This window comes from Aspergillus ambiguus (assembly GCF_047715705.1).
Source record: "Aspergillus ambiguus strain CBS 117.58 unplaced genomic scaffold BDV59scaffold_2, whole genome shotgun sequence".
Taxonomy (NCBI): domain Eukaryota; kingdom Fungi; phylum Ascomycota; class Eurotiomycetes; order Eurotiales; family Aspergillaceae; genus Aspergillus; species Aspergillus ambiguus.
In genome coordinates this window covers 390,930-403,043 of record NW_027395515.1, presented here as the reverse complement: position 1 = coordinate 403,043, position 12,114 = coordinate 390,930, and the positions used below count along the sequence as shown (strand labels likewise).

Here is a 12,114-nt window from a genome sequence, read left to right as displayed (position 1 = left end):
TTCCCTTGTCATTATAAGCGCTGGATATAAGGAGTCTCACACTCCCCGCGGAAGACACCTACCAGGTACCACAAACCCGGCGTGGTGGGGTTACTGAGAGACCTCCATCCGTGACTAACCGGACAATCTAGTTATCTAGGCGGCATTACTGCGGTGAGACGTGGTCTCTGACGCTGCTTCAAACCAATACTTCGATTGGCAGCATCTCAATCGCTTTTTTGAACATTGAAGCATTGGTTATTCATTCAATTGTCTCCTTTTTCTGACCTTGTCTGCGACGTCGCCTTTTATCTTCCTTGATTGGATAGAGTCAATCGGAGCGGTACCACCTATTTCTCTCCATATCTGTTATCTTCTCCAACTCAATGCCGTCTAATACGAAAGAAATGACGCCCGCCGAGGCGGAGTCGGTCTACTTCAATAACAACCCTCCTCCTAAAGCTCTCCCCAAGCACGAGGCCCTCGCCCGAGCGTTCATCAACGACCATGTCGACGCTAACCGGCGGGTGGTGCTGGTCACCTCCGGAGGCACCACAGTGCCTCTCGAGAATAGGACGGTTCGCTTCATTGACAACTTTTCCAACGGAACACGTGGTGCGACGTCCGCGGAATACTTCCTCGAGCAGGGCTATGCGGTGATTTTCCTCCACCGCCAGTTCAGTCTCCTACCGTATTCGCGGCATTACAGCCACTCGACCAACTGCTTCCTGGACTTCATGGATGAGGCGCCCCCGGCGTCAGGGTCTGATGGAGATCACGGGGCGATCGTGGTGCGCAGTGAGTACCAGGATGAAATGCGGGACGTGCTGCGCAAGTACCGGTATGCGAAGCAGAACAACCGGCTATTGCTGATCCCATTCACAACCATCACGGAGTATCTCTTTGAGCTGCGGTCGATTGCGCAGATCATGCGGCCGTTGAAGGCGAATGCACTGTTCTATCTGGCTGCGGCCGTCAGTGACTTCTTCATCCCCCGCGAGCGCATGGCGGAGCATAAGATCCAGTCTTCAGAGTTACCGGCTCATATGGCTAATGACCAGGGCAAAGATACGGCGGACCAGGCGATCGATCCGGCGGACATCTACACAGGCGGGCTCGACGCCAAGCCACCGACGCATAGCAAGAAACTGATCATCGACCTGGACCCGGTACCCAAGTTCCTGCATCAGTTGGTGGACGGATGGGCCCCGGATGGTAGCATGGTGGTGTCTTTCAAGCTAGAGACGGACCCGAACCTCCTCGTGTACAAGGCGCAGACCGCGCTGCAGCGGTATTCGCACCATCTGGTGATTGGAAATCTGCTGACGACGCGGAAGTGGGAAGTGGTGTTTGTCACGCCGGATGCGCCCTATGAGCGGTGGATCCGGGTGCCCAAGTCGAAGCGTAGCAAGAGTATATCGGGGGCGGAGGAACAGGTTGGATTGGCAGAAATCAAGCGATCGGGAGGGAGCAACGCGGGAGACAGCCGTACGGAGGAGACGCACACCGGGCCCGAGGGCGTGGAGATTGAGAGTCTGATCATCCCGGAGCTGGTGAAGCTACACTCGAACATGATTACTAAGAAGACGCAGGGGCCTTAGAGGACTAGGGTGACTAGAATAGAGTTGGCCTGAGCGATTCTCGAGGACTATATCCCGTGTTGTAAGATTAATATGGCTCATATGGCTGGGAATGGAGATCAGGGGTCCTGCTGACTCAGCCGCCCTCTGCTGTGGTTTCAACCTCTCGATCTCAACCTCAACTTTCTCTTCCTCTTCCTCTTTTCCGTCCCCCCAAGATTCCTCTTTCAATGTATCCAATCCCAATGCCATGGATTCAACCAAGTGACGGATACGGCATACGTGGATCCCCACCCCGTTTCAGCTTGACGTCGCCGCCCATGGATTAGTCCCGCCCTCTTTTCGTCCTCCAACGCGTCATCGACGATCAGCGCCTGGGCCGATCATCTGCTGTCGAGGAGGCGTCCTCCACGGTGGCCATCATTCTTCCTCTTCTTTTCCCTTTTTCTCTTTTCTCTCTCCCCGTTCCCTCCATTAGTCCCTTTTCTTCTTCAATTGTCCTCATTCCTTCCTCCTCTTCGCTGTGGGTGCTGGCTGCACTTCCCGCATTCCTCCAAAACTCCCCCCAGCTCCACCCCCACAGGAGAAACATCGCCCTCGCAGGACAAGACAGGGAGTCGCCAAACGATGCTGGTCCCTTTCCATTGACCAGGAGGATCGATCGCTTTCACTCTTCCGCCGTATCGTTGCCCGTCAACTCAATCCCTCCCGCACCGCGGTTCAACCCCTGGCGAGAATGACTACCATGGTTCGCTCTCGCCGTCGCATTGCTGTGATCGCCTCTCTTCTCGGTCTGTTTCTGCTCTATCACTTCTGCTCCATCCAGTCCGACCTGCAGCCATCACTCGCCGAACCGCGACTACATCCCGAATGTCCTCCGCTCCCGGGCGTCGAGGATGTCCTTGTTGTCATGAAGACCGGCGTCACGGAGGCCCGGGACAAGGTTCCGGTGCATTTCCACAGCACGCTGCGCTGCATCCCGAACTACGTGATCTTCTCCGATTTCGAGGAAGAGATCGATGGGGTCAAGATCCACGATGCCCTTCGCAACATGGACACCGATGTTAAGCGCTCCGTGCCCGACTTCGACATCTACAATCGTCTGCAGGAACAGGGTCGAGCCGGTCTCGAGTCTGCTGACTTCGCCGACGAAGCGAACTCCGCCATCGGGAAGCCCAACAACCCAGGCTGGAAACTGGACAAATGGAAATTCCTTCCCATGGTGCAGGAAACCTTGCGGTACAACGATCGCGCCAAATGGTACATCTTCATGGAGGCCGATACGTACTTCTCCTGGCCGACGCTCCTCCAATGGCTCACGCACTTCGACGCCTCCAAACCGCACTACATCGGTACGGAGACCCAGATCGCCGACGTCATCTTCGCTCACGGCGGCTCCGGATTCATCGTCTCCAACCCGGCCATGCAGCGCGTCTCCGACGCCTACGCTGATCGCACCGTCGAACTGAACGAGTACACTGACGCCCACTGGGCCGGCGACTGCGTCCTCGGCAAGGTCCTGGCCGACGTCGGCGTCCCGCTGCACTTCTCCTGGCCCATCCTGCAGAACTCCAACGTCGGTGAACTGGATGAATTCACCCAGAGCTTCTACCGCCGGCCCTGGTGCTTCCCAGCCGTGGCCTTCCACCACCTGACAGCCCGCGACATCGAGGACCTGTGGAGCTTCGAACGTCGGCGATGGAGAGAGGTAAGAATTCTGTCCCTGTTTCTTTTTTTTCCCACCCGCGCTAACTTGTCCACCAGAAGGCGAAATACACCCTCCTCCACGGCGACGTCTTTAGAGAGCTCATCTATCCGGAGCTCTCGAACGTCCGTGATGACTGGGATAACCTGTCCGAGGAGGCGCAGGCCGGAGTCAGCTCCTTCCACGAGTGCCAGTCTACCTGCGCCAACACCGCCGACTGCACCCAGTTTGTCTTCCGCGACGACCAGTGCTTCACGGGCAAAACACCCCGGCTGGGCGTGCGGCGTCCCGGCGTTCGCTCCGGATGGGTGATTCGTCGTGTTGAGAACATGATGAACCACGCGCCGACGTGTTCGCGCACGGAGTGGGGGGCTTAAAGTATTTCGCAGGTCGAACAAGGGGGGGAAAGCAAAACAAACATAAAAGTGCCCATGTGGTTATTCTATACGTGTTTGTAATTTATAGATTATACATTCCTTTCTTGTTTTGCTGGTGGGTGGGGGGCGTATAGGGATGCATGTCTGCATGGTTGGAGTTGATTCTTCAGTGTATACTCACAAGTCGCGTCTTGTATTGTGTGGCTACCTACGTACTATGCATTGCTCAACTGGATACCTTCGCGTACACTATAATGAACAAGTCCTACGCACTACCTCTATGCTCTTGCGCGAAAAGTAAACTAGTGCATTGGGCTAGACCAACAGACACATCCAGCGAACGAACCACTCCACAACCCCGAACAGCACCCCAACTCGACCAGCCAGTCGGGGCCAGACTCCCGCGCCAGCCCGAGTCCATGAACAAAAAAGCCGCGTCCAAATGGAATCGCGTGACCTTCGAGACGCCCGTCTGTTCGATACAGCCAAGAGTGTCCAGCCGAGACGGTCGTCTTCCAGCAGTATCGGAACGAAATATTTATGCAAGATCCGGCTCACAGAGAGAAAACAAGATGAAAGGAAATAAGTTAAAGGAGATGCCACGCGCCCAAGGCCAGACGAGACACCGCCGGGCAGCGACCCTCCCTACCAGTCAGCGCCGGAGTCTGCAGGCGCAGAAGCAGCAGCTTCCATGCTGGGATCGGCATAGATGGAAGAGTTGACGCCGCCCCAGGCTCCTCCAGTGCTACCAGCATCAGTGTCCCCGCCGTTCTCGACCTCGGCCTCGTCGTCCGTGTCATCGTGGAAGGTCAGCTGCTCGCCTTCGGCGGGCTTGTAGGCCTCCAGGAAACCGGGAACGGGCTGTTTGGCTTCGAGAAGGATCTTGACGAGCTCCGGCGCCAGGTCGCTGTCGCGATCACTGTAAAAAGAAGTGGCTAGGCCCTCGTTGCCGATGCGAGCGGTGCGGCCTGGTCAAGGAAGAGGTCAGACGAGGATGGGTTATTGAAGACACAGCTGGAGAGGGGTTGGTGGGACGCAACTGACCGATCCGGTGGATGTACTCAGTGATGCCACCATTGCCCGCGCTAGGGAGCTCGTAGTTGATGACATGCATGACATTCTTGATGTCGAGGCCGCGTGCAGAGACGCCAGTTGCGACGAGGATGGGGCACTTTGCGGTGCGGAAGGCGCGCCTGTTGCTGTTAGATCGGGATCTGGTGGGGTGGACATGGGGGAAAACGTACAGGGCATCTTCGCGTTCGCGCTGGGTGCGGTCAGAATGGATGGAAGTGCTGGGGAGACCCATGTTGTAGAGATAGTCGTCAACAAGGTCAGCTTCGTTTCTCCTATTCACAAACACCAGAGTCCGTGACGGCGGCATGGAAAGGAGCAGATCGTAAAGAGCTTGCTTCTTGAGGTTCTCTTCGACAAAGACAATCTGGGTCTGTGTTAGTCTAATGTTGGTTGGGGCCTGGCGGGCGGATCATGCATACTCTCTGGTCGACGTTGACATGAGTGCTGCCGGGACGGCCGATACGCACACGGACGTGGTCGTCAGAGAGGTGCTTGCGGGCCAGCTGACGGCATTCCTTGTTGAAGGTGGCTGAGAACATCATATATCGATGATCATTATCCTCAGTCATTCCTGACGTAGTTAGTATGGGAGATTGGATGTGGGATGAGGATGTGCACTTACCTCCGCCAGCCATGATCTTGTTGAACTCGTTCTCCCAGTCCGCCTGGAGAAGCTCGTCGGCCTCGTCAATGACGGTGTATCTGTAGGATATGAGATAGGGCTAGCGGGGAGAGTAAAGGCACCTGCCTAATGCGACGAAGGCTGAGCACATGCGTCTGGCCGAGAAAGTCCAAGAGGCGACCAGGAGTGCCAATGAGGATATCACATCCCCTCTGCAGTTCCTGCCTTTGGTCACGAACTGGGGCACCGCCATAGACCACGCAAGGACGGAGCATGGACCGGTAGCAAAGACGGCGGGCTTCGTCGAAGATCTGCATCGACAGCTCTCTGGTGGGAGCGACGACAAGAACCAGCGGTTCAGCACAGACAGCTTCCACTGCGGCGTCAAAGCCTGCTCCAAGATAGGGGCGGGGAGCCGCCAGCTTCTTTGCCTTTCCCATCAGCTGGGACAAAACCGGGATAAGGTACGCCGCAGTCTTGCCCGAACCTGGAAAAGTTAGGCATGGTTTCCTAAGGTGGGTGGATAGTTGCTTACCAGTCTGGGCGATGGCAATCAGGTCATGACCAGTGAGGATAGCCGGGATCGCATAAGCCTGAATGGGCGTAGGCACATTGTAGCGACAGAGACGGATATTCTGGCGCATGATGGGATGGAGGCCCGCGTCATCGAACTGGGAGATCAGTAACACTGGTGGACGTTTTACCGTAGAGTGTCACGTACGTTCTTAACTGGATTGGGTCTCTCACGACTCTCGGCAACGACCTCAATATTCTGAAGGCTGTGCAAGGTCAGTGTTCAAACATGGGATTCGAAGGAGGCAAGACGTACTTGTTGAGCTTGAGACCCTGTCGGTTGATCAAGTCGCTTCTGAAGAGCTCCTCTTCCAGCTCGGGGATTTCAGGACCGACGTCACCATACTCGTCTTTCCACTCATACTTGGCTGCCTTGGCTGCCCATTCAGGGACATCCTGACGCTCTTGGGGGAAGTCTGGAGCGCCCTCTTCCTCGATCTTGGGGAGGGCATACTTGGAATAGTCATACCCTGCAGGCTCAACCCATCCTTTCTCACGGGCTACATGAGCTGTAGCGGGATCTTTGTTGTTGTGATTGGGAGTGACATCCTTGAGCGCGGAGCCCAGATCGGCGACGAAGGTGTCCATGACAGATGATATGAGAAGGGGAAGAGGTCACGATCACGAATGGGAGAGGATGAAGAATAGATGGATATGAGGAGGAGGAAGAAGAGAAAGGTGAGAAGGTGAAGAAGAGCAGAGAAGAGTAGAGAAGAGAGGAAGAAGAAAACCAAAACAAAGAGGAATACAATTTGATGGGCGATGCCTCAGGCTGGCCAGGACTCAATCATCTCTCTCTTGCAAAGGCTGTTTGGAGCAAACAGCTGCACAGTAAGAGAGGGAATATAAGTGTTTGGTCACCTTCGAGTGAATTCAGTACTCTGATCCATCCTCCAGGGCATCCCGATACCAGAATAAACTGGAGATAGAAGATCTATCTGGTGTAGATGCACTATCGCTGCAGTACTTGAATCATAGGATCTCCTCACAAGTTAAAGAAGCAGTTCTGACTAGACTTCTCGGATGCTGAGTGTAGCAGAAGACTTATTGGACTATGTTTATGGAATTATACCCTTGGCGAATATATATACGTGCTTTATTTGGATTCGGTTATTTTGTCGTAAACAATTTCTAGATACCACCATTGGTCTGCTGGGAACAACCGTTCAGATACGTAGGCCTATATAGAGACGTATAGAGAGTTTTCAGCGTTCATCAACAAACCCTGGATCTCCTAATCAGGATGTTGTATCGTATTCCCGTGCAAGAAAGGTGGCAATTGGGGCAAAAGCACAGCTAGAATCTGCCGCTGCCCAGATCTGTATGGACTATGCAATTCTCTGGAATGACTGTTCTCCTCCACTTGCCTTACAAAAGGCTCAGTTTAACTCAAAGGCGCAGGCGTGTCCCACTATATCTCTCTGTCTACAAGCTCATTATACCCTGATGACTATCTCCGTTTGTTAAGAACAGTCTATACATTCGCACTGAAACCTGCCACTCTGGTCGCAATGAACACCAGGTCCCTGTATTGCCTTGCGGTAGTGATCAATATATATGACGTCGTAGTGTCTGGGGAACCCGTTGAACCCAGTTGCCGACGCTACAGTATACGGTGTAAAAGTATCATCAGCCTAATCTCGCAAGTGCACGTGCTCAATAAGACTCACCACCCATATTCTTAAATTTTAACCAGTCTCCAACTTTGATCTCCCTGTCCATCGTAACCTCTGACCGAATACAGTCAATACCATCGCAAGTAGGCCCCCATAACGAATATCGATGCAAGCCCTTCCGTCTCTCCTCGTGTGGGACACCTCGTTGGACCAACTCTGGTATAAATACTTCCTGTTCGGTCAGCGAGTTTAGAAAGCCCCCGTACATCCCGTCGTTGAGGTAAAGCTTATCCACTTGGGGTGTTGTATCGACGTCCATTCGAGGCTGCGTACGTCGCGAAATGACCTTGCAAGCCATTGTGTAGAAGCTCCGAGCGAAGAGGCGCCCTGGTTCAGCAACTATTTTGATGGAAGAGGATATTTCTTTCTCAAGGGCCAGTCGAAGCCTGGAGGCCATTTTCTCAAAGTTGGAATCCTGGAAGCCGCCTCCGACATCCAGAATCCGCATGTGGAATCCGAGCCTCTTGGCGTTTTGGAAAACGCACTTAGCCTCCTGAATGGCGGTGATGAAGGCGTCGGCGTTGCGAGCTCCGGATCCTATGGTTTGTGTTGTTATAATAATGGTCGGGCTCGAGGAGTTTCAGGAGCACCAGAGATGATAACACAGGCAAAAGTATAAACCGTAAGCTTACCAATATGGAAACTAACTCCCTCAACGTCGAGTCCAAGAGCTCTGGCTCTCTCAAGCAATGGCCCTGTCGTGTGGAGGGGGGCTCCATACTTCTCTCCCATACCCGCTGCAGCGGCGGGGTCCGAGGCGTAGATGCGCAGCAGCAGCCTGATACCTGGTGCATGTTGCTTTATCTTATCTAGTTCATCCAGATTATCAAATGTGGTGTGTTGGACGCCTCTTGCAGATGCCAATCGCAGTGCCGACACGGCCTTGCACGGATGCGCGAATAAGATCCTGGCCGGGTCGATTCCCAAATCGAGCACAAGCTTTATTTCGGAAAATGAAGCGCAGTCAAAATTAACTCCCAGGTTGGCAAGATATCGGAGAAGGTAGACATCCGGGTTACATTTTACGGCTGATGGTCGACAGTCAGTACCTCCTCGCGTGGTCAGTGGACAAGTTGGAACCGACCATAGTGTGGGAGCACGTTAGGGAGGCATCGGACCCAACGCTGGTATATCTCATAAACATTCTTGGTATCCGCAACGACGAAGGGTAGGTCATGGCGGATGTCATCAGAGTTCTGGTCAAGGTCACAGATGCGACGGCTAATAATGTTTTCAACCAGTTGATCTGGGCAGCAATTTTCTGCTCTCACCTCCGTAGCCGTCATCTTGGGCACTTCGAAGAGAGTATTGTGGAATAGAGAATTGTTTGAGATTCCGCGAAGACTTGTTGCTCGAAATAGTTCAAGCTGGCAAAGGAGTTATATAGTTGGAATAAGATCTACGAACAGTAATGTATGTGATATACTAGGTAAGGGAGCACTTCGTGGCATGTCGGCTTATCCTATTACATGACTGTCTGCCTTCATCAATGTACGCAACTTCACAATAGAAGCTACTAGAGAGCAAGTCTGGCGTTAATATTGCTCTTGAAGAAAATCCATTCGACATACCAATGTTGAAGCCAGTCAGATTCGGACGAGTGCATAATCAGCCATCTGCGTGGGAACAAAACCGTTAGTGATGTCAGTCAGGGGCCGAAAACAAACCTCATCTGATACTGTTGTACTTGTCACTGCCACTACCGACCGTGGTTATTTCCACCGTTGTCTCTGTTGGCCAATTGCGTTCCTGGATGTCAACCATTGCAAACAACTACACCGCCATCCTCGCCGTTCAAGGGGACAGACTCCCCTTCGTACATGCCAAACAACCCTCAGGCTTGATCCAGCACTTTAGTTTTACGTGTTGTCTCGAAAGGCTTGGTTGATGTGACTGTTTGGTGCAATGGGACTTTTTTGGATGATATAGTTGGTAGTGCATGATTGGTTCCTTGGTATAGAGGCTCATCAAAGTCATCCTATGTCCAACAAGGTGTATAATGGTAGTCATGAATATATATAGTGATGACTGGGAGAAGCTTTCGATATTGGTACTCCAGTACTGTTCACCTTTTAGCCTATAAAGTGCAATAATACACGCCCGTCAAGGAGCGAGAGGTACCTCGGTGGTGCCTGAGGCAGCCCTACGTCATGCCTCGGTCCTGATCAAAATTCCGACACAGCACGACCAGATAGACATCATCTACCTCCATCTCTACACCTCCAACCAACCTTGGAAGTCCTCAATCATACCAATGTCCACTGCATATCCCCTGCATCAAGCAAGAAACAGACAGGATGCATTAAACGCGGTTCCACTGTCATCCACAATCATCGCTGGGCAGAAGGAGATATACGCCGTAGGGACCATCACGGCCCTCCCATTTCCCCGAAGTCTTGTTCCGCCTCGGTCGGTCCCCAATGGGCCGTCCGCCTTCCATTCCCTGAACTACTTCACCTCCCCTCCTCCTCCTCCACCCCTCCCTCTCACTCCATGAAATGATCATGTCTTCAAATCCCCATCCCGATTCCAATTCCATGGCTTCCCGCGCTACCCGCCTGGAACAGGCCATATCCAATCCCGGCGCTGTCAAAATCAATGTCAAGGGCGCCTTCATCGTCGACGAAGATCCTCGGTCCAAGAGCCCAGTGCGAACCGACGGAGTGCACTATGAGGGTCACGATATTCGTCTCCCTCACCATACCGGTCTGGTGAGCCATGTGGCTGTCGATGTAAGTGTCCTGTTCCTCCATCCATCTCGGACGAGCGGGATCTCTCTCTTTTTTTTTTTTTCCCTCCGTTCCCCGCATCCTCTGGAGCTCCCCGCAATCGCCTCTATCCGATCGCACAACCATACACGCCCCAATTTCCTTGCTAACGGCGATGGTCTTCATCTAGATCGGTGGTTCCCTAGCAAAATTGGTTTACTTTACGCGAGAGCTGGACTCCGTGGACAATGGGGGTCGACTGAACTTTATCAACTTCGAGACGCATCGCATAGACCTCTGCATCGATTTTATCAAGCAATTGAAAGAAGAGTACGAGAAAGCGCACGGCCCCACATCCAACGAGCTGTGCGTCGTCGCGACGGGGGGAGGTGCTTATAAGTACTACGACAAGCTCAAAGAGACCCTGCAGGTCAACATCATCCGCGAGGATGAAATGGAATGCTTGATCACCGGTACGTGAAGCCCAGTTTTCAGGCCGAGGACCGTACCGGAGCAACTAACCCATTTCAGGCCTTGATTTCTTCATCACAGAAATCCCGAACGAAGTCTTCACCTACAGCGAAGCTGAGCCGATGCAGTTTGCCGAGGCCCGACCGGATGTCTACCCGTACCTCCTCGTCAACATCGGCTCCGGTGTATCCATGATCAAGGTCTCCGGTCCCCGGCAATTCCAGCGCGTGGGTGGTACCCACCTGGGCGGGGGTACCTTCTGGGGCATCATGTCGCTGCTGACCGGCGCTCGTACCTTCGATGACATGCTCGCCATGGCCGACCAGGGAGATAACAGTGGCGTGGATATGCTGGTCGGCGACATCTACGGAATGGATTATAACAAGATCGGACTCAAGAGCACGGCGATCGCGAGCACCTTCGGCAAGGTCTTTCGCCTGAAGAACGCGGCCGAACATCCCGAGACTAACGGGGACACCGAACCCCATGACGATGCCGACCAACGGAACGGCGAGGTGACATTCAAACATGAAGATATGAGCCGGAGCCTGCTCTATGCCATTAGGTACGTCCCGCGTGGCCAGTCTGGATTTAAGCGGAGACGCTAACGAACCCCTCTAGTAACAACATCGGTCAAATCGCCTATCTGCAATCCGAAAAGCACGGCGTTAAGCATATTTATTTTGGCGGATCCTTCATCCGCGGCCACCGACAGACTATGAACACCTTGTCGTATGCCATTCGGTTCTGGTCCAAGGGCGAGAAGCAAGCCTACTTCCTACGTCATGAGGGCTACATCGGTTCTGTGGGAGCGTTCCTCCGCCGACAGCCGGCCAACTGGGGTCGGAGGAACAGCTTCGACGGCACAACAACGTCTTCCGAGGCGAAGACTAACCCGTCTTGATTCTGGCCGGTCCGCTTTCCTGCCTGTTTGCATTTGGCTTTCCGTTCGTTGTGATGAGGTTCTGTGGGAGCGCTCTTGGCATGCATTCGTTTGCATATTGCGTTGTTTTGATAATCTTGCCTTCTGTTGGGCTTCTGATACCCGCTTGTTGCGTTTGATGATGCATAATAGATTAAAATTCTCCAGTCATGATGATCCAAGATTCATGTGATGTGGTTCACGTCTCTCGTGTAAATGAGTTGTTTCGGATACATTGCCTAACTACTAAAATTTCGGATATTATCTAACGAGGATCTTGACAGACCTATCAAGGGCCCAGGTATTTCCAACGTTACTTACTACGCTGTATTCCTGATTGTAGGTGCTATACCTATGGTTGGAGGTGTAGATTGATAGATCACATGGAAAAGATATCTGGCAGCATCGTCGAGCTTCTCGATATGGA

General features: G+C 53.1%; 5 protein-coding genes across 5 annotated transcripts; 3 read left to right on the top strand and 2 right to left on the bottom strand.

Annotated features, from left to right (window-relative positions):
• The first annotated feature begins 63 nt into the window (after window positions 1-63).
• On the top strand, window positions 64-1,761 carry BDV59DRAFT_45986 (phosphopantothenate--cysteine ligase CAB2). Its single transcript, XM_073696439.1, has one exon. It carries the CDS (start codon window positions 366-368, stop codon window positions 1,578-1,580), a length of 1,215 nt encoding a protein of 404 aa, XP_073552299.1. The 5' UTR covers window positions 64-365; the 3' UTR covers window positions 1,581-1,761.
• A 1-nt stretch (window position 1,762) lies between these two features.
• On the top strand, window positions 1,763-3,934 carry BDV59DRAFT_45972 (glycosyltransferase family 31 protein). The gene is made up of 2 exons (XM_073696438.1): window positions 1,763-3,267; window positions 3,324-3,934. Exons 1-2 carry the CDS (start codon window positions 2,296-2,298, stop codon window positions 3,639-3,641), a joined length of 1,290 nt encoding a protein of 429 aa, XP_073552298.1. The 5' UTR covers window positions 1,763-2,295; the 3' UTR covers window positions 3,642-3,934.
• Window positions 3,935-4,286: 352 nt separating this feature from the next.
• BDV59DRAFT_208383 (DEAD/DEAH box helicase) lies at window positions 4,287-6,498 on the bottom strand (the record flags this gene model as incomplete). The annotated part of the gene is made up of 9 exons (XM_073695197.1): window positions 4,287-4,609; window positions 4,686-4,834; window positions 4,886-5,079; window positions 5,135-5,286; window positions 5,338-5,417; window positions 5,464-5,824; window positions 5,903-6,008; window positions 6,059-6,116; window positions 6,167-6,498. 9 exons carry the CDS (start codon window positions 6,496-6,498, stop codon window positions 4,287-4,289), a joined length of 1,755 nt encoding a protein of 584 aa, XP_073552297.1.
• Window positions 6,499-7,566: 1,068 nt separating this feature from the next.
• BDV59DRAFT_197825 (type III PLP-dependent enzyme) lies at window positions 7,567-8,872 on the bottom strand (the record flags this gene model as incomplete). The annotated part of the gene is made up of 3 exons (XM_073693015.1): window positions 7,567-8,123; window positions 8,219-8,614; window positions 8,671-8,872. The coding sequence occupies 3 exons, from the start codon at window positions 8,870-8,872 to the stop codon at window positions 7,567-7,569; spliced, it is 1,155 nt and encodes a 384-aa protein (XP_073552296.1).
• Window positions 8,873-9,798: 926 nt separating this feature from the next.
• On the top strand, window positions 9,799-11,945 carry BDV59DRAFT_167941 (pantothenate kinase). The gene is made up of 4 exons (XM_073687996.1): window positions 9,799-10,318; window positions 10,485-10,767; window positions 10,826-11,330; window positions 11,387-11,945. The coding sequence occupies exons 1-4, from the start codon at window positions 10,085-10,087 to the stop codon at window positions 11,667-11,669; spliced, it is 1,305 nt and encodes a 434-aa protein (XP_073552295.1). The 5' UTR covers window positions 9,799-10,084; the 3' UTR covers window positions 11,670-11,945.
• The last annotated feature ends 169 nt before the right edge of the window (window positions 11,946-12,114 follow it).